General features: G+C 39.1%; 1 protein-coding gene across 1 annotated transcript in view; it reads right to left on the minus strand.

The window, feature by feature from the left end:
• Positions 1-17,849: 17,849 nt before the first annotated feature.
• Positions 17,850-22,373, minus strand: part of LOC102314620 (dnaJ homolog subfamily A member 3, mitochondrial) — a 5,886-nt gene continuing 1,362 nt past the window's right edge. The window contains exons 2-12 of the mRNA XM_005938444.3: positions 22,094-22,230; positions 21,898-21,981; positions 21,563-21,772; positions 21,271-21,423; positions 21,047-21,194; positions 20,831-20,895; positions 20,611-20,739; positions 19,811-19,926; positions 19,420-19,514; positions 19,155-19,293; positions 17,850-19,036 (exon numbers count right to left, since the gene is read on the minus strand). Coding sequence (XP_005938506.1) covers positions 19,169-19,293; positions 19,420-19,514; positions 19,811-19,926; positions 20,611-20,739; positions 20,831-20,895; positions 21,047-21,194; positions 21,271-21,423; positions 21,563-21,772; positions 21,898-21,981; positions 22,094-22,230 — 1,262 coding nt within the window. The 3' untranslated portion in view covers positions 17,850-19,036; positions 19,155-19,168. The remainder of the gene's footprint in view (positions 19,037-19,154; positions 19,294-19,419; positions 19,515-19,810; positions 19,927-20,610; positions 20,740-20,830; positions 20,896-21,046; positions 21,195-21,270; positions 21,424-21,562; positions 21,773-21,897; positions 21,982-22,093; positions 22,231-22,373) is intronic.

The following is a 22,373-nucleotide window of genomic DNA, read 5'->3' on the forward strand; positions in this document are numbered from 1 at the left end:
AAATCCATACAGACAATAAATGCAGACAATAAAAAATAAATTATTTATGAAAGTGCATAACAAAGCAGAGTTTCATAAAGTAGGAGGGGACTCCCCCTCTAACTGATAAGGATAAGGTGGAGATAGGATGGAGGTGGGATGAAAAGCAGAATGATAGAGTAACCCTAAGATTGAAAGCGCATGGAATACAGTATGAAGTACAGAAGTACAGGATGATTTGCTCAGGAAAGAAAATTACTGTGGAAGAGTGATGATAACAGAATTATGTTTGACAGCATGGAAAAGCAGAAGAGATGTACCTACCCCTGTGCCCTTAGAGAAAAGGAGTAAGCGGAATTGAATTAGGTTGATACTCAGATACTTGAAGTGAACACTCTGGTAACAACAAGCACAAATCCACAGAGAAAGAGAAAAGGAAACGGACTGTACAAAAATCAGATGCAAGAGTTTATTGGGTGCTGCTTATTGGGTAATGTCCAATTATGTTTACATTTGAAATTATCATTGTTGTATCATTGTATCATGGTTTAAAATTACAGCATATTGATTCTGTTTGTGGACTGTGATCTGGGAACCTAGTGCAATCTCAGAAACAAGCGCAAACCTACGTGTCTGATTATTTATAAGCAAGTTGAGTGGTTTTGCAAATTACACAAGTTTGCCTAAAGAACAGGTATACTAGAATCTGTAAACACGTATGTTAAGTTCTATAAAGGCGATGAAGACTGTTGAAACACACTTTCCTTTGTACACACAGTACTATCCTTTCTTTCTTTCTTTCTTTCTTTCTTTCTTTCTTTCTTTCTTCACAAATCTCACACTCCTACTCAGCCAGTCACTCAGGAGCTGTCACATTTTTCTTATCTTACCCACCTACTCCACGTTCTCCTCTTTCACTTAACAATCCCTAAAGCAGAGCAGCAGAGGCGGTGGGGAAATTTTGAAACATCAGGCTATTTCCAGAACTTTTTCTCTGGCCGCCTGCCTCCCCTCGTCCTCTGTTGTCCAAGAACAGGCTTTATCCCTCCTGCCAGCAAAGCATCAAAGCTATGAGGAGTGTTTCAAGCAGACTCCGCATAGCTTGAACACACGCACACTCTCACACTGCAGCTAAGCAGATTTTTCATGCATGCATGTGTAGGGTCATCTGTGATAATTTTATGTGTTACCAATACAAATAAAAACACATAAAAGTTTATGTACAGCATAAACAGGACAAAAATAACCCTTTTTTTCTCTTCTTGAGGATGCACTGTTGGACTGAGATCGCTATCATAACTTTTATGCCATAAAGCAGTGTCAGTGCTCACCAGTTTCTTTTGTTTGAGGAAAGTGTGGTAATGTCTGCTATTCTCATTTCGCAATAGCAGCACTTGTAAATGAAACAGTGAGATGGTGAAATTAGAAACAGAAAGTCAGCTGCAGAGTTCTGGTGAAAACCTATCGCCTCTTGAGGCCCAGTGTCATATTGTTGAGGACCATTTATGTACCACTGCTGCTTATTCTCATTGTCTTTGTTCTTTCTCCTCAGGCTGTGGTCATTCCTGTAAGGTTCCAATCTTTATCTTGTCTTCATGAGTCTTGTTTGAAAAAAGAGGTGAAAGTGCTTCTCTGAATGAGAAACTGTCTCTCTGTCACATATCCATGGCCTGTGGATACTTCTTTAAGACACTGCAGTTTGACTGCCACACCCCATCACTTATAAAGCACATATGCACTAGGGGTGGAGGCGAACCCGAATACGGTATTCGGATAGGCGCGAATATTCCATATGTATGCGTTGCACACCTCAGGTGCAGCCCAGTAGGGCTGAAGGGTTGTCAGCCTAAAAAATGCAAGGCTGGAGCCAGTGAAGATCCTGCATGATGCCAGGACAAAATCTGAATGGGATGACTGCTCTGAAAAGACTGAAGATATTGCCCAGTTGGATTCCATCAAGACGCACCAGCACCTGCTCTCCAAAAGACAGGCTGACTGCAGTATTAAGTGAGTGGAGTCTGGAAAAGGGGGACACAAATGACCATGTCACATCTGCACAAATTACAGAAAGGGCCCATGAGGTGGCCACACCTTGGGTTGAGTGAGCACAAACTAGGGACTGAGAGGCAGAGACCCAACCATGTAAACATGTAAATGGACTAACTGCTGAAACCCATACAGCACTCTGTAAATCATGGATGAAGACAACCCACACCTGACCTATGTTGACAAAGACAAGATCAAAATTTGAACTTCACAGAACTGACTACAGTCTCAGGAGAGACAGACAGTTGGCAGTGCAAAATCACCAAGAGGGCAAGGCAAACAAAAATACGAAGACCTAGTTCTCAGCAATATGATGATGAGTCAAATAATGGTAAACACCTCTGATTCAAAAAGATTTGTTCAGACATTAATTTCAGTTAGTCAGAGCCCTGTGGGAATAACTCAAAATTAAGAATCTCCTACATAATAACCCGACTACCCGTCCATCCATTAGAGACATTAATGAGAAACTGTGAAGGAAATTGTTGATTAAATTTAGTTTTATAGGGTTTGTAGTTTTATTGTTATAGGTTAATGTGCAACAATTCAGTTTTAAAGTCTTTAGAACATCACAGCTACAACATTGCAAACATGCTAATCACGATATATATACACTAATCAAATAGTACATCTTTTTGAGATGGTTCGAAGCAAATGACTCTTTTTTTCAAATTCCAGTTTATTGTACTTACTCAATTTGGGGTTTTTATGCACTGTGATTCAAGAGTCATTGACTGATCTTAGGTTTCTACCAAAAGCAATCAGATGTTCAAATAATATAAATAAAAGAATGTGTTTAGAAGTAACATGAAACACACACATGCCTTAATGGCTTAATCCATAGGAAAGTTTTGTACATACAACCACTATAAATATCAAAGGGAAAGTTTGAAAATAGAAGCTAAAATGACACAGCCTTTGAAACCTAATTTGAAGACCCTAAGCAAGACAGGCCTATCCTAAACAGTTGGGAACCACTGGAAGGCACAGCAAGGAAAAATGAGTATATATTTATGAGTGGTTACTGATCGTTGCTGTGAAAATGCTAAAGCCTCAGTTACACAGGTCAGTGACCGACTGGTAACCATCCCCTGTCATGGAAAAATACATATTCCTGTTTGGTTGGTGAGTGGTTGATTTTTGGGGGCCGTAGGAACTGCTGTAGGTGAAACCAAGTACAAAGAAGTAAACAGTAGTGTATCAAAACATCTTTGAATTCGCCTTTTGTTGGCTTCAGGGTAAGGCACAACCTTTACTTTGAAGTAACTTCTCACAGTTTCACTAATGCTGGGTGGTTATTTAGCAAGTGTTTGCAGAAAAACCTCCAGCGACCACTGTGAAATATCCTTTTTTTTTATGATGAACGAAGGTTGTTACAGGGTTGCTGTCTTTTGGCCTGTGAGAATGAAGCCTAAGCAATTAGTGTATTTATTTTTATTGTTTTTATTCTTGCATCACAAGCAAAGACTGGCTCTAACTTATAAACTTAATTTCTAGGTAGGTTCACTCTTAAGCATATCTGTATAGTCATCTCTTTTATTCCAAATAGAGCCAATATTTAGAGTAGCAATGTCATGTATATTAAATAAGACCTAGTAACATAAGACCTAGTAAGTAAGACAGTAACACTTGCAATTTGCAGAATACAATTATTAGGCAAGTCTTTATTACAGTTATAGCACAAGTAAGCAGTTGTGTAATTTTCTGATAGATCTCTCTGTATTCTATCAGACAGTTTATGCTTCAGCAAGAATCTTTTTTTTTTAAATATTACAAATACCAATTATTTACCCTAAGGCACTAATGCAAAAATAAGGCAAAGCAGGACAAGAGGGAGACGTGCTCAAGGTAAACTCAAACCTGGAACTAAAACCCAACAAATGGAATAAAAACTCACCACTAGACTCACCAAACTCAGTAACATCAGAAGAACTAAAACCCAGTGTCTCTACCAACAAGACAACAAAATTAAGTTTGGAGCTACAACTCAAAAATACCACAAGCACTAAAACAACTATCTAAAATTGTTATTACGACACCAAACTATGAGTTTATAGAAGTTTATAGAAGCTTATAGAACCCGTGGTGGGGATCTGCTGACTCAGTATGTTGCCCTCTGACTTTTTTAATAGCTAAGGTCCATTTCCCCTTGACCAAGGCACTTAAAGTTCAAAAACTGTGGAGTGGAGTGGCTCATTTGGCCACAGTATAGTAGCTCCCAGGTGTGAATTGGTTTAGCTACAAATGTGAAGCATGTCTGTACACTCAGTTTTAACTGAAGCACACAAAGTCTCTCACAGCTCACCAGCTCGTCTCCATCACAGGACCTGATCTTGATCCTCGGTTTTAGCTGTGTTTACACCACAGTGTCAACATCTGTGTATGGATCACCCAAACAAAATCTGTGCAAGCGCTCTGCAGAGCTCTGTAAAGCTGACAGGAGAGGAGAAGGAGAGCAGGACCCTCTTGACCTCAACTCATACTGCACAGACAGAAACGCACACTTTGTCGAAGTCAACAGTGGGAAGCCTACAACCTGGAAACACTCACACCCTCCATTTAAGCCACTGACATGTTAAGTGGACTTAAGTAAGAATCTCACACACATGCCTACACAAACATACACACACACTCTATTTTAAACAACAAAGCCACGAGTGTTTGTGTTTTCTGTGGCACAGTCACTGAAGAGGCGATGATCCACCAGCAGTTACACCAGTCTAAACAGTACGGTCATGGAAGGCAGATGCCAAAAACTAGCCTCATGGCATTTTAGCATTTACTGTTTGATTTATTTATCCCAAAGTGGAAAGTAGAGATACAGTAAGGTTTGAGTCACACGTTTTTTTATGATTTTATTTCTTGATGATATCCTTCCTGTGAATGGATAACACACAACAGACAATTGCCGTTACACTTAAATTGAGCTTCGGGTCAGTCCTGAGAATAAAGCATAAATAAATTGTTTATAAAAGCTGAACCTGTAGCCTTGAACAGACAGACTTGTGAGTAGATTGAAATGATTTTAAGTTTTGATTGTCAATAGATGGAAGGATCCAGTAAATAATTAACATCCCTGTTTTGTGGTATGTGAGATAACATAAAACAGGAATTCTTCTTGAGTAATTGGTACAGGAAAACAAAGTGGAGATTTCTGGTAAAACTTCACCCATTTCCAAGTTGCATGGAGAAGCGCATGAGTCTAAAGCTCCACCAACCCTTGTAATGTAAAGAACACCTTTATTACCTGACCAACACATTTTGGTGTGTTGGTTCATCAGATTTAACAAAATGTTGCAGACAGTACTTTAAATACAATAAGAGTATAAACAACCAATCATATGCATCCAGTAGATTTATCCACAATGAAGCACTTACGGCATGGTTGGGCAACTCCAGGCCTCGAGGGCCGGTGTCCTGCAGGTTTTAGATGTGTTTGAGCCAACACAGCTGATTCAAATGGCTAAATGACCTCCTCAACATATCCTGAAGTTCTCCAGGTAACGAACTAATCACGTGATTCAGGTGTGTTGACCCAGGGTGATATCTAAAACCTGCAGGACACTGGCCCTCGAGGCCTGGAGTTGCCCACCCCTGACTCACTGGTTCTCCATTGGTGGATAAATGTACTGACCATGCAAGGCCAGTTGGGCAGTGACTAATGTCATATGCAGTGTGTATATAAGACTAGAACTATACATATTAAGAAATTAATATATTATGCACCTTGAGGCAGCTGTGATTTGGGGCTGCATAAATAAAATGAAATTGAATTGAAGAAAATAGGAAATTAATTGTATCATGACAATAAACTGATTTTTTCCCCTACTCTGTCCCTGATGAAGATCATATGTTGAAATGCGCTGAAGTAACAAAGCTGTTCTTTATACTACAAGTGTTGCTGGTGATTTGACATTAATAATTCACAGCTGTATAAAAAAAACAAGCCATGGAAAAGTTTGGGCCTACAGATTTGCTCATACAACTAACACATGAAATCATCACTCCAAATGAAAGTACACTTTTATATTTATCATAACTCCTGAGATCATTTCACAGTTGGGTGGTAGGTGGGTGATGAAACCATTCCACAGGGTTCTGCTAGGACCAATTCCATTCACATTGTACATGCTTTCCCAGGGCATAGCATACATTTTCCCTGCTATGCTGGGTGACGCTGTCAAAACAGTGTCACCCAGGCTTGCTTACTGTAATTTGTAATTATCAGGATGTCCTAAAGACTCCCTGAAAAGTGTTCAGTTGATCCAAAATGCTGCAGTAAGAGTACTGACAGGGTCTACAAAGAGAGAGCATATTTCTCCTATATTGACTTCTCATCATTGGCTCCCTGTTAAATTGAGAATTTAATTTAAAATCCTCCTCCTAACATATAAGGTTGTTAGTAATCAGTCCCCATCTTAATCTTAATGACTTTATATTATCATATTGCCCTATTAGAGCACTTCCCATTCATACTACAGGCTTATTTAGGGTTCAATCCTGCAATAGGTCAAGGCTGCTGGGGATTCCCATGAATCATTGAGTGTCTCTTCTTCAGTCACCTTTTTCACTCACAATATGTGTATACACCTCTCTGCATTTAATTATTAGTTATTATTCATCTCTGGCTGTCTTCCACAGCATGTCTTTTAGCCTGTCTTCCTCCTCTAACCACAACCAGTTTTGGCAGATGCCCTGAGCCTTGTTCTCAGGGGCGTAATTTCCAAGGGGGTTAGGGGGGTTATGACCCCCCAATAATCAGACCCAACCAATATAACCAATAAAATTATGAATTATCTTGCATAAATAGGCAGTTGATTTTCTTTACTCATTTCAGGTATTACCAGCAAAAAAGTTGCATGTTTAATCATCTGGGAATTTACCCAATTTATTTATTTATTTAGACAGAGATCTTGACACCCCCAATGTTCAGCACAAAGTTACGCTGATGATTATAAAAAACATGTATAATGATTCTGCTGGACGTTTATTCCTGTTTTAAAGGGAGTTTTTCCTTCCCACTGTCACCAAAGCACTTGCTCATAGGGGGGTTATATGATCGCGGGGGTTTCTGTTTTCTTTGTATTATTGTAGGGTCTTTACCCTACAAGATAAAGCACCTTGGAACATCAATGGTGTACTTTTTGGTGTCAACTGTCACTTAACAGACCAAGTGGTTGTTATGCAGTCTTAAATACACAAAGCAGCTTCACAGATTTTAATGTCACTCCTGTGTGTGTGATTTTAAGGGTGTGTGTTTAGTTAAAATATTGCTTAGAGTTCATGTACATATTCATTAATGATAAAACTGCAGTCGCCGCTGGAAGTGACTGATGTGGGCTGGTGAGCCTAGATTTTTTTCCACTAACTATAGTCCATGATGTATGACTATTAAAGACACCACAAGTCAGAGGTAAGAGGTCATTTTAAGGGTCCCAAGGTTGTCCCAGGCCACACTGTCCTGTTACATCATGTATAATTCCCACGGCCATGAACGCTGCACTTTATCCAAATCTAATCCAAAATGTGAGAACGTTGAATACAAATAAATTGGAGATGTGGGCACAACTTTCTTATATAAAGAAGCAGTGCTGTAAGTGTTGAAGGTATAATATTTTTATTAAGAAAGAAACGTATTTGAGAGTCAATAAAATAGAAAAACGGTGGTCATTTTTGCACTTTAGAAGAGAGATAATTTAAGAACTGAGACACAGAGATTTAGCCAAAATCACGGTTACTGTATGAGCTAAAAGCTGCACCCTTCCCTAAACTGTGACAAACTGACAAATTGAATCTGAGTCTGCGTCTCTGTCAGCAACTTAAACATTCATACATGCCTGACCACCAAATGACAGAGTTTAGACACCAAAATGAGAAAGTAGGAGAAGTGTATTTTGACTAGGCATTCTGACACCTTTGTCTTAAGTAATCTATTCACAATAACACAGCGTAACTCTATTTCTGTCCCAAGTAATTATAGGCCACTTGTCTCTTTGTGCTTGCGTGTTCCTGTAATTAAAACAAAGTGAGGGCAAATTGAGAAAGATTCCCACCCGTTCTGAAACCAAGGCAGCAAAGTGTTGGTTAAACTGGCACACTACTTCACTCTAAATCCAATAATTATCACAAGGAAATGGAGTAAACCCAAAACAGAGCGATGTTTTTACTGAAATAGACAGAGATGGCTTTCTTTTTTTGAAAAACATGGCTTTTGAGTGTTTTCTTTCGAGCTCTGCACAGTTTCTAAGAACTCCCAGGCTCTATATTAAGGTAATATCCAAATCCATGCTGGAGTCTTACTCAAAACTGTAACAGATGGCATCTGTTTATGCTAATCATTTTCTATAGCTATAGCTTGCCATATTCTCAGGCATATAAACACTGGAGTTTACAATATCTTCACTAATCAAAGTCTAAACATAAAATAAGATAAAAAAAATCAGCTACTCTAATGCATAGTGTTTGATTAGATGGCTATTCCAGAGCAAGTGTTACAAATCTACATGGAGGTAAATATTAGATGAAAATCTTGTGTTTACCTGGTCTCATGTTGCACTGCTGGAGTTGAGTGTTCCACTTCACCACTGATGACGAATATTTTAAAAAAAATGAAGTAATGCTTAATTTTCATGAGGTAACATTTAACTTTTAATCTGAAAATGTAGTCAAAGTTAGGAACAACACGGTGGTGTTTGTCCAGCTTGTGAAACACACCAGCTACTGTATCTAACCACTCTAGGATATTTGAGAGGGAATTTGGGTTGCCCAATAAGTCTACATGTGTTTTACAGATTTGGAGAAGGCATTCATCCATATCCCTTTAGGTGTCCAGTGGGGAGTGCTTACAAAGTATGGGGTATCAGGCCCCTTGTTGAGGTCTATTCTGTCTATTCTGTACAACGATAATAAGAGCTTGATTTGCATTGCAAATTAAGGAAGTCAGTCTTGTTTCCTGTTGGTGTTTGACTAAACTGGGCTATGCTTTGTCACTGATTTTGTGGAGAAATTGTATGGACATTAGTTTCTAGGGGTAGCCAAGGGATGGTGGACAGAGGATCTCTGCTTTTTACAGATGATGGAGTTCACTGAGTTGAGGTGGTTTGATCTTCTGGCCAGGATGCGTCCAAGGCTAGGTGTTTTGGGCATGCCCTTCTGTGAGGAGAAGAGATAGCATAATGACATAATGCAGAAGAGATTATGTTTATCAGTTGACTTGAGAATGCTTAGATTGCTTCTCCCGCTATAAAGATGAGAAGTGGAAACTGGAATCAGTCACAATTCTGAATGAAATATTTCCCCATAAACCATCAACAATACTGCTGCTGGAGACATAGTTGTCACAACAATCTGATATCAAATTTGCTCATTTCAGCAAACATAAACTCAAAGCAGACTACATTATTTTTCCAGCCTTTTAAAAAATGTCCATTCCATTTTGGCAAATAAATAAAAACAAGCATCTGTATCTGAAAATAAGAAAGAAGAAAAAATTACTTTTAGTCCTGTGTTGTGTTTTTGTTTGAATGGTGTTACTGTTGTTATCTTTTTTTTTTTTTTTTTTTGCTCCCTTGTCCTCACTACTCCAGGAAATATGTTGCTTCCTGCCATACTATTATTATAAAAAATGTCTTTTTAATGAACTTTCCTGGTTTAAAATATTAAAGGCAATTTACTCGCACTGTTCATTGACACTTTAATGGAACCACACCTGCAGCATGGGGATAGTTATACTGGGTGGGGCTGTGTTTCTACCCCAACAGAGCAGTTCTGGCTCGTTGCGGAGAGGATAACTCATACAGACCCCACCTGCCAAGTCACAGCATTTATTGGCGTCTGTTATTTTTTTGTATCTGGCATAGGCAGCTGCCAAAAGACATTTAGAGCTTGTCTATCTGCTTGAATTAAGATGTTTGTATGTAGCCAGAGCAATAAACAAAGTAAACTTATGCTCATAAAAAACATTCTGAGCGCTTATAGAGTTTCACAGAGCATAAACAGAACTTCATGTAATCATTGAACTGTGGACGTGGGGAATTTCTAGATCTGCTTGGATAGGAGGTGTGCATTAGTCGCAAATAAATATTCTGCTGACAGCTGGTCTCTATGGAGGGCCACAAATGCCAAAACAAATTAATAATAACGAAAGAAGATTTTAATGAATAAAAATCGGAAATAAATACTTTTTGAAAATGTTTTACATGAAATCAATTGATGTTAAATTATTTATATATTTAATTAATTAATTATTATTCTATTATAATTATTCATTCATTAATGACGGAGTTATTTAAGTATGTAACGATGGATTTAGTTAAGTCAGTTTGGCATTTGTGGCCCTCCACACTCTTCTGCTGAGTCTTTTACACAGCAAAATCTCCAGTGTTAAATTAACACTGGAGAGTGTCTATATGGGTCCACACCTCTGAGTGTTAAATACAACACTGTTGAGTGTTAAATTAACTCTTTTGACAGTGTTATATGTTTAAAAGTAACCTAGTCAGTTTTGAAGATTAACAAAGACTAACACTGAGCAGTGCTGATTTTCTAACACTGGAATATTTCTAACATTTTGAGTTATTTTCCAGTTTTTAACACTCAACAGTGTTGTATTTAACACTCAGAGGTGTGGACCCATATAGACACTCTCCAGTGTTAATTTAACACTGGAGATTTTGCTGTGTATCCATTTGTAATGCACAGTATGCTGACTTAAAATGGATGTGTTGCAATTTCACCTCAAATGACTAGGCTTGAGATCCTGGAATATGAACCTTAACCAAATAGTTCTCCAAAGAAAGCAAAAACCTGACCTAATGTAGTTTGTCTGTTATCTCGTTCAAATTTTTTTTCCACTGCTTTTAGCCCTCCTGCTACTTTTTGATGACTCAGTGGAAGTAATGTTTACCATTCTGAAGTCCCTGAGATAATTAAAAATGGTGGCCTTTCAACTTGAATTTTAGGTGGGGATAAGGAGCCAACCTGGAGAAGAAGAGTGAGCAAATGTTGTTGGAGGGCACAAAAAAACCCAAAAAACTTTTAGAGCACTGTAAGCAGATGTACAATGGTGTAATAGTTCACAGGTAGTTAAACGTTTTGGCAGTGGCACCATTGGTGGGGTCAGCCCCAAGTAGAGTAAAAATCAAAGGAAATTTAAATTCATATAGTCTGATACGACTCATCTGCTTTCTGTGTGAGAATTGAAAAGCCTAATGGCTGTGAATGACTTTCTGCATCTCCTTTTTACAACAAAGTGAGTCTTCCTGTTCCATAACAACTACTACTTCTTGTAATATGTTAACCAAGTACTGGCACCTGTAGCTGTATTTTATTCAAACACGCAGGTGCTCTCAGTGGAATCCCACACCAGTTTTACTTACCATGAAGAATGGGGAAAAGTAGAAAAAAAAGGTAAAAATATGACATAACTAAATTTGAAATTGAGCAGGTGAGTATGATGGAGTAAATAAAAAGCATTAAGATTGTACTGCAAAACAAATAATGGAAATTGGATATGTATAAACTTCATTAAATTAAAACTCAAAAGTCATGGACTGATTGTTAACAAGGATAAATATTATATGTCTCTATTGGACACTTTTTATTTCTCGAGCAGAACTCATTACTTTCCAAATGAACGTTTTGAGAACATTTAAATATTTGATAAGACTGCATATGAGAGTATTTGTGACTTGAACCTGTCCTCTGTTCTGTCCCTGTTTCTTCAAACACACATGGAAACTTCTAAACACAATCACCCGAATGACACACTTCCTACATTTAACATAAGTGGCTGCAGTTAGTAATTGTACTTCATGCTGTGCTGGTTGCTGACCACACTGCTAAAACAGTGTGATTTATAGCTGGGGTTGTTTGCCATGAGGCAGACAGAACCCGCCAGAGGAGCCTGACTGGAGGAGCAAGTGTGTGGGAGAGACGGCAGGGGAGACTTTCCTTAACAGAATGATTGGTGTGTGTGATGCAACGAAATCTGGTCAGCTTCTCTCAGGCACTGTAAGCCTGATGATATTTAGGTCCTGGCAGATATAGAGATACATGCAGAACCATTTATGCACATGTGAAAGCATTTTAAAAAAGCATGCACTTAAAAAATTCACCTTACTCCTAACATTCATCTGTAGTCCTTGACAGCTATAATTTGCACAAAAGATCATTAGTTTTCTGCCATTCTTTGTGTATTGGAAGTAATTCATATGTATATTTAAAGATTGCAAAAATTAGCTGGCGTGTATTTAGTTAAATAATAGACATGTACATATAAAATGCAGGGATGTGGTACATACGTAAGGACAGGTACATCATGGCCACTAAGATACACAAACAAAAGTAAGGTTTATTAGCTCAGACTGATTAGATGAATTTGAATTTTAGTGGATGAAATAGAAAAAAATAGGCAAACTTTTGAAACTTCTGTACTTCAAAGCAGAAGCAGTTTCATTTAAACCACTGCAGTTAAACACACTTCAAATGCTTTGATGTTTCTTCCTTTCTAATGTGTGCTCAACACATTCATGGAGGAAATCTACTGCATTCAATTCTCTTCAATTTACAAATTCTGTGGAAATCCTCCATACCTAACACTAAAATGAACCCATGTAAATCTGTAGGGTCTAATATTGAAAGTAGCCATCAAATATGAGAGGACTGTAATTTGTAGAGCTGAAAGCTAAACTCATATTTCAATTTATGTAACAAAAAGCAGTTGCATCACTCTTGTATGTAGAGTTAATTGTAGGTATAGAAGTGTGTATGTAGTGGTGATAGGGTAGACTGAGCACACACACACACACACACACACACAGCACACACACACGCGCGCACACACAAACACACACACACAGCTGCTCCGATCCAGTTCCAAATCATTTCAGCACATTGTGTTTTTGGCTAAATGCATCGTCTCCCAGAGGCTGTCTGACTTAAAGGGGCCAATGGTTTTTCTGTAATAATCATCCAACCACGGGAAACCTGGGATTTCTCCACGATATCCCTCTTTTGACAGCAAGAATGTAAATCAACCAAAAACCTCAAAAAGTGTGTTGTTTTTCATTCAGGCAAATTGGTAGTTGGGTTGAAAGCAAACAGGCTGCTCAGTCATCATTACAAATCTGAGACAAATCTCTGAAAAACATTACCAGTCATGAGGTCATCCATTTGTGTGCTATATGTCACCGTGCTGCTGGAGTTGGGTGAGAGCGGGAGGACCGGGGCCAGGTTTGGACTGATATGGAAAGACCATATGGAAAACATTTGGCAATCTGGTAATCTGATACTAAATCTGGAGTCACCCTTTTAGTAGTTGGAGAGGTAAGGAACATCTCCTTGACCCCTTGAGATGGACATAAATATACATGCGTGCGCAGGCGTAGACACACACACATGTGGTAGTGATCTGGAACCCTAATTAGCTGAGTATGGGGGTGGAAGGAAAGGGAGGGTGAAATTGGATGAGAGGTTCCTCTGATTGAGGGGGAAATGGGAAACAGGCTGGAACCAAAGTTACCCTTTAGCTTCCACACGCTTGCACACATGCGCATATTTACACACATATGCACTCCCAGAGAATGATTGTTACTGAAACAGTGATGAAATATCTTTGAGTTGGCCCACTACTTGGTGTAGACCCATCCCTGGTGATTATGGACTCCAGTCCCTTAATGCCAATATCTCCCAGTCTGAAAACAACAAAATTGGAGTTTGGAGGTGGTTATTGTGAATCAGTGACTAATCTGATTTGGATTACTCACTCTCGCTGCTGCTTTTGCAATCCAAAAGCATGCTGATGACTCGTGTCATAAGCTAGATCCTGGACTTTGGCAGAATTTAGGAGTTGCCACTTTTATACAGAGCCTTAATATGGCAGAAGAATGGCAGTGAGGTCTTTTGGTGCTGAGCATAACCAGGTTCAAGTTCCATATACACAATCATCCATCGCAATGAAGCGTCCTTGTGCATTACAGAGATGCCTTACAGCGCTGCTCATGTTGCTCTGCAGTTGGCCTGTGCGCCGAGATAGTGAAAAAGCATAAGATATGTACAAAAATACAGCACATGGCATTCTGAAGCCTTAAAATCCATCATAAGTCAGACATTTGTGAGTAACTCATAACTTTGGTCACCACTGCATCTGAACTGCTTTGCATATTTTATCACTACAGAAAGCTGCTGTCACTAGGAGGTTGTTGATACAGCACTACATATCTCTTTGTGGACACTAGTGACAAACAGCAACCTCAGGAATGACTTGCAACTATTTGTGAAATTCACGCTTTTCCAAGTGACTGGTGGTTGTCAAATGGTTTATAGGGATGGCTATTTGCTCAGGAGGTAGCGCAGGCCATCTCCACTTTGGAAGGTTGATGGTTCGATCCAAAGTATCGTTGGGCAAAGCAATGAACCCAGAGTTGTTTTTATTGGAGTGCGAATGTTAAATAGAAAGCTCTACACCCAAAAAAAGTTATTGTGACGTGTTGTATAAAGGACTTTGAGTGATCAAGTAGAAAAGCAGTAAGTAAGAACCAGTCCAAACACTATTTAGGGGTTTGTGACAGGTTTTGAAAACTAGGAGAAGACACAAACCCAGACTCAGTGGGTCACAAGCTAGTGCTTGGTTAAAAATGCTAAACACATGTGGAAAATCCAACTTACTCCCATGTTAGAAAAGATGTAATGCTGTTTATCTATTCAGCAAGCACCATCCACCTGTTATACACTATACCTTACTTTCTTCCAGCGACAAGGAGCTGGCTCCATGCATCTATAACCTGGAGGGTCATCTTCAAGCTTGAGTGAACCAGCTAGCAACAAAATACACAAATCCCCATCTTAATCCGCTCCACATAAAACAAAACCCACTTGCCAGTGGACAGACCAGCAGCACCATAATCCTGGTAAACCAGGGTTAGGATGGGTCGCTTCCAGGCAAGGCGCGCACTAAATCTCACAAAATGTCACCAGCTGGGAGGTAAACTCTCGTATACATTTATGCCGTCTAATCCAGACAGGGTTTTCGTATTATAAATAGGCAGCATTAATGTGCACGCAGTCACCATCTTCATGCCCACACACAGTCAGCATTGTTGTGTTGTAAATATAATTACCCATCAGCCTGCAAATAGCAGCACAAGAGGACCCTAAAACTCCAATTACCCACCGCACTCTGCTTTTGACCTTTTTGTATTGCCTCGTGAGAAGATGTGAAGGTGTTTTTTACTGCAATGCTAGAGGGAAGAAGTCAATTAAGACTCCCTGTGATGCATTTTTACTTTTCTCATTTACTCCCAGCAGCCACATGTCAGTCATACATGATTGGCAGACTGGAGCTTTTATCTGTTTGTATAGCTGAAAGGTTGTAAAGCTTTTGGCTTTTTTCGATGGACTCTAGACAAGGTCAAATAATGTCTGTAATTTGGTAACTCTGTCCAACATTTAATTACCTTTTACTGACTTTTGTGAGGTCTGGCTGTGTGGGACAAAATCTGTCACTTAACCGTGTTGTAAAGGGCTTTTTTGTCTGCATGTTGCTATTCAACATTCAACATAATATATAGCTGTGGATCTGAATACCAAGCGACTGAGTGAAAGCTTTGTGTCCACTAACTGTCAGCCTTTTGGGAACTTGTTTGGAGCTTGGTGCAAATCTTTGTTTTGAAAGCCTGAAAAATGTCAGAGGCTATTTATTTCTTAAGAAAAAAACATCCATTCAATTAAATAAGCAATGAAATGTGTATAGCGGTTTAAAAGAGCTTAATGTCATATTTATTTTATAGATATTAAGTACATATTAGTACAAAGTAATATTATATTTGTCTGTCAGTGTTTTCTTTCATTTTTAAAATGTTTTCTGATGCCAGTGAAAATAAAAATCATTAATAGTTATGTTGCAGAACAAAACCTGAACGTAAAAACACTACAGTCCTCCTTTAACTCACTATGACACATATTTGAAATATAGGCATAATTTCAAACTATTTTTTAAACTTATGAACATTTTCTGTATAGTTTGAGGAGTGCTTATTGTGTTCTGTATCTTAGGTTAGTTTTAGGTTATACAAACATAGGTTAGCTTGTATTTATTTCATATTCATGTCTAATCTGTAGACAGAAGAAAAGAAAGAAAAATCAGCAGAGGGTAAAGGAGGAAGAGATTTTTTCTCCCTCAAGTAAGATGAGTAAGACGGAATAGAGCAACCGATTTGTTGCAACATGCTGCAAATGAGTGAGCCAAAGTTTATTTACAGTTGTAATGACATCATAATTACTGGGAACGGTGGTAAATTACAAGCTCTTAAAAATCCCTTTAAAGGGAAGGAGGAAGCTCAATGCTTACACAAATGTTGCATGCACTTACCTTTTTCTTTACCAGGCTCATGGCTTTCTTTAAAGGCTTGTCCTCAAATCAAACTATAAATGGTTTCAAGGCTTCAAGATTTTTCATAAATATTAAAGCTTTTGACACTCTGGCCACAATCAACTTTCAAAAATTTATAAACTTGATTTTGATGTTGTGGCTTATCAATGCACAATACATACACACACTGGGTAGATTAACTCAATTAACTCAAGTTTTATTTCAACAAAATCTAGCCAGGCCCCTGAATACATGATGTATATATGTCTTGATGCATGCTCAATCATCTGGGTAAGTAAATGCCAAAAGGCTGATTCTGTTCATCTGGAATGAAGAAGTCACTTGGATGAGCGATTAAACGTTTCTCCCACTGAAAATACTATGTTCAGATGAACAGAATCAACCTTTTGGGATGGTGTGTGTAGGTTTGCAGGTATCTAGATATTATGAAAAGAGCCCCAAAAGCATTTCCCAAAAGGCATTAAGACACAAGGAATCAGATTTTGGGGAATCAATAAAGATCTCAGAGTTTTGTCAACCAGTTGCAACAGTAGGATCCAACAGTCTTGCTTCAGTACATGAGGTTTGATAGTTAAACTGAATCAATCAATGTATGTGAAAAGAGTAACATGTGTAACACGTTCTGTAGAACAAATTGCCCTTTATGATATGATCTACTGACTCCAACAAGCTCAGGATGCAGCACCTGATTGGTTTTAGCACACAGAACATCACTGTAATCCTGTCTAATAGGTGCCTTTTGGTTTTATATTAGATTTGAAGATTCTTTTAAAGCACGTCTGGGTCTGACCAAATAAGTCAGCGCGCAGCCTTTGAACCTCAATTGAAGCCCTTCTTGATTAAAAAGAAAATCTGCTTTTGACATCAGTACCCTTTAACTTTGGAACAAACTGAGAAGAAAAAAAAAAGTCTTGCAATTGAATAATTTTTCAAAATTATTTTCACCCTTGTCCTTTGTACCATCTTTTAAACATTCATTTATCATTATAGCAACCTGCTTTGGTAAGCATTTAAATCCATGCATAAGCTGGATATTTACCCGCACAAAAGTATGCTATCACATGGATGCATGCAGAACACACTCACCAGCTTGTCCTGCATGTATCTGTGACTTCATATTATATCATACATTTAACTGGCACCACCACCAGTCCTGTTTGTGAGGACTGACCACTGAGACCGAAAACAGCTGGAAAGCCCCTGTCTGAAGCCAACGTCCCTGATGACCCTCACAAAAAGCTTCTGTTCAGACACTGCCCGTGGTTATGAAGTGGGTGGCTGAACACATCAAAGCTGAGCGCGCCTGTGTCAAAGCAGACCTTTCAGCGTTGCTGTGAGAGCATTTCTTCATTTACTTACCCATTACCGCTGCCATCTGCTGCTGTTTCAGGGTATTACAAACTCAACATTTAAATTTCAAAAAGAAAGAAAAACATTTTCCAACATTGAATCTTTATTTAAATTAGTGTTGTTGCCACGCACAGGCACAATTGACCAGGAAGAGAGCATAACTTAATTAGGCCTTTGGTTAGGCCTGGTTCACATTTGTTTCTTGCTAAACATCTGAAAAATATTCTTAGAATTTTGATTCAAGAACATTTAATATCTTGTCAATGTGACAGCATGAAAATACAAAATGAACAAACCCCCCCAAAAACTTTTACATTAAATGAGACAAAAATAGGGATTAAATTCTGAGACAATACAAATAAAACACATGATTATATTTTTTAAGTATCACCAAATTGTAAAAGTTAACCTATTTTTATTTAATAGAACAAATCAGAAATGAAAAGTTAAGTTGCAGGAAATCTCTTTAACAGGTCAATGTATATCAATTTAAACCTGTTCTCAGATTATATCAGTGTATGGAAATTATATGGAAATGTAGTGCAGTCTGGGTGTAACACTGATTGAAGTGAATGTTTTTACCTTAGCCAATCTTGCAATCATCTGCTGATCACTGGCTTACTGCAGTTGCAATAACTGCATTTCCTTTTATTACACTGCCTAAAATTTCAATGTAACTAGAGTCAAACTTCAGACTTTGCTTTACCAAGAATTTACAGCCATGCTTCATTTTTAAGGACACTGGAAGTTGATGGGAACCTTTTAGCTGTGATATAGCATCACGTAGGTCATGACATAATTCCAATGTGAAAAATCCATGTCAATCTTTATCCAGTTGCAATCCTTTTAACATGTTTTTACTTGTAACACATTTACATTCAAAGGTTGTCTGGTTGTCTTACACAATTTGACAGAACTAGTGTCTGTGGAGCGCTGCCTCATCGAGTAGCTTCAAAGACAATAAGGAAGGATGAGAGGTAACAGAAAAATAAGCAAAAATCACTTTCTGGTTTATTTGTGAGCGCATCAAGAAATTTTCCACCGAGCACCTGTCTGTGCTTGTGGTTACATTTCGTCATGTGGGTGGCCCTGACTCGTTCTCCAACTCCAAGTTCAACAATGTGTGACTGTGTCAACACAAATGCCACTGTGCTTCTCTCTTCCTTCTACTCCTGGCTGGATTTTTAAAGCAAGAGGAGATGGTGTGGAGGACCGGTGTGTAGATTCTTTCATCTTCCTTTACACTATTGTTTTGCTTGCTTCTTTTTTTACCTGAAAATTAAAAAAAAAGTGGTTACCACACTGCAGGTTAAGACTGGTTAATAAATATCTGTTGTGTTCAACATTTAGCTCTCTATCAGGGATGGTAGGAGATACTTAAAGCTCCAACCTGCAGTCTCAGTGTCAGCTAAACATTTTCTTTAGTTTGGAGAAGAAGCCTTCCTCCTCCTCTTTCTCCTTCTGCTTGTCCTGTCCCTCCTCTGAGGCGGTTGACTTTGTGCTGGTGGCTGAAGTGCTGCTGCCCCCTCCTGGACAAAAACATGCACTTCATCAGGTGAGTGCAGATCTCACCTGGACTACCTATCTCTATGGATGTGTGCATTATTATGAAATCATGCTTTGACTCTATGATGGAGCTGAGCTTTAGTTCTGACCTTCTGAAGGACTGACGCCGCTGACAGTCCCCTGAACCTCTGTCTCTTCCTCTGCATAACTCAGCAGAAGAGAGCGCTGCCTCCGAGTCAACTTCCTGCAGGAAAGTGAAGAGAATCATGTGATTAGTACCAATTTATATCAGAAAATTAACAAAAAAATGCATCTTATAAGATGTAACAACAAAACATGCATAAATAAAAATATACATAAATCTCTTATAACCCCTTTATACAAATTTATTGATACTGCATTATTTAAAAGTTTTGTGGGTCTAAATAAAGTTACACTTTTTTAAAAATTCACATTATCATGTTTCTGTAATAACAATTAAATAATAAATAAAAATTCTGCCAAAAAATGTCTGGTTGTAGGACAATCAGACTAACTTACTTGGGCACTTTGATCTTAATGTGAACATAATGATCTCCGTAGCTGTAGCTGTTTATCCTCCGAATGCCTTTCCCCTGCAGCCTGATGATCTGATCAGCCTGGCAGCCGGCAGGAATCTGAAAACACAACCAACACATTTTGAAATAGAGGTTTCCTCCAGTGAAACTCCCTGTGAGGCATCTGAGAGAGGCAGCTAGAAATACTGCAGGCACCGCTCTTTATTAAAACTTTACACTCTTTAATAATTTGCAGAAATAAAAAGAAAAAAAACGCAATAGACAAACTATAAATATCAAACACTTGCGCATTGAGGTTACCTAAAAACACATTTTATTAGCTTAAGCAGAGATTCTCAAAGTCAAGAGTGCTGTGCCCCCCTTAAAGACCAGAAAGCCCCATGGGGCTCACCCAATCTGAAATCTTCACTCTAATCAAACAGAAGAGAAATTTTCTTGAGCTTTTCCATGAAATCTTTATTCAAAAACATTAAAATTTGCAGGCTGTTGACTGTAACCTGCTAAAGCTACACAATCATATGCTAAGTGTTTAGGCCAACGTGTAACAAGTGGGACACAAACCTCAATACAAGAGCAGTAAATTTAGAGTATTATCACACACCTCCTATTACTCACTTTGTTTACAAACAAGTCAAATTCTACACATATGTAACCGTACATGTGTGTAAAGAATTTCAAACTGTATTTCTGTTATTCCTGTGGCCCAACTGCAGTATCATGGTGACCCACTAGGATAATTGAAAATGACTGGCCTTCTGAATATTACTGTCGACACACACTCACCACAATACTGATGGTTTCATAGAGGCCCTGTGTGGTGGCTGTGCCTCCCAGGATGGCCTGCGCTATTGAGATGAAGGCATCAGAGTGGATGTCTACTCCATTACGTCTGAACACCGGGCTCCTCTGAACCTGCACAGATCAAACACGACGCATCAAACCTCTGCACTGCTCTCTCACAAGTAAAATAAGGAGTACGTGAATTTGAGAGACCAAAACTTACTCTGAATGTAATGAGGATTTCTTTAGTTCCTACTGACATTCGTACCGTCTGACCATTGTCCACTCCTGGAATATATGCAGTCGTCTATTTTAAAACCGACTATTAAACGCAAACTTTTGAGGTTATTTGTTTTAAGCAGCAGTAGCTTCAAACACTAGAGGTAAACTCTCGCATTAAAAACATTGATGGATTTGAGAACCCAGGATGGAAACCTACCGGCAGGTACGGGCACAGTGACCGTCTGCCTCTTCTTAGTCTGGCCTGAACCTCTGCACAGGGCGCAGGGCGTGTTTATGATGGATCCTTTCCCACCACAGCGCCGGCACGTTGAGCGCATCATGAAGGGTCCTGTGCTGATCGACTCCTGCAAGGGGCGACACAGACAAGCTGATGAGTGCAGCCAGGTGCTGAGAGGAGCCGAGCGTCGGTCGGAAACTCACCATCCCTGTGCCATTGCAGTAGTGACAGTGAGACACCTTAGTCCCCGGCTCGTTGCCCCTCCCGTCACACCTCTGGCACGTGTCGTCAATGTTCACATTCAGCTCCTTATTCACGCCCTTTGCCGCCTCCGAAAACGTAAGCTCCATCACAAACTAGGAAAAGACGGGAACATTTAAAAACCAGTGTTCAATTCTCACATCTGTATGTTAAACTGAATCTTAACTAAGCACATCAAATTAACATCACATATCTAAAAAGATCGATGCTATGGTGTTGTCAGCGTCCTCTTACTTCTGGCCTTTCTTCAAACATGCTGTTGATGTTTCCGAAGCCCATGCCTCCTGTAAACTCTCCAAAGATCTTCCTGAAGAGCTCCTCGGGATCTATAGTGGCGCCCCCAGCCCTGTAGTACTGCTGCTGGCCAGCACTGGCACGGTTCGGGTCAAAGCCCGACGCGCCGTACGTGTCATACTGCTTCCTCTTCAGCTCATCACTCAGCACCTGCACACAGAAGCAAGAGAGCAGATAAATATCAGGCTAAATGTGCTTCTGGGATGAACTTATGTTGGATGTTTGTATTTATATAACTGTTTTGCTTTGAGTTTTTTTTTTTTTTTTTTTTTTACCTCATATGCTTCAGCTAGCTTTGCAAACTTCTCTTTGGCCTCTGGGTCATTTGGGTTGGTGTCTGGGTGGTACTTCTTTGCCAGCTGGACAAATGAAAAGGAAAAGCTTGCATTCAAGGCAAAAGAAAACTGCATATGTTACTCATTTTACTGGAATGACACATATAAGAAGTCTAACAAGAGCATGTTAAGAGACCTGGTAGTAAGCCTTCTTGATCTCCTTCTGTGAGGCAGTGCGGGAGACGCCCAGGACTTCATACAAGTCCTGCTTGTTTGCTAGTCTGCTGCTGGAGTGGAAAGAGCAGCAGCAAATCCCATGGGGACATCTCACCCCTGCAGAGGAAGAGGATATCATGGTGACATTAGAAGTGCAGATTTTTTTTTTTACAAATATCTCTGAGGAGTTTTCTAAATGTGTGTGAACCACTATGTGTGTGGGTATGTGTGTGTGTGTGTGTGTGTGTGTGTGTGTGTGT

The sequence above is a fragment of the Haplochromis burtoni genome, unplaced genomic scaffold (assembly GCF_018398535.1).
Source record: "Haplochromis burtoni strain Fernald_Lab_line unplaced genomic scaffold, NCSU_Asbu1 Contig_253, whole genome shotgun sequence".
In the NCBI taxonomy this organism is placed as follows: domain Eukaryota; kingdom Metazoa; phylum Chordata; class Actinopteri; order Cichliformes; family Cichlidae; genus Haplochromis; species Haplochromis burtoni.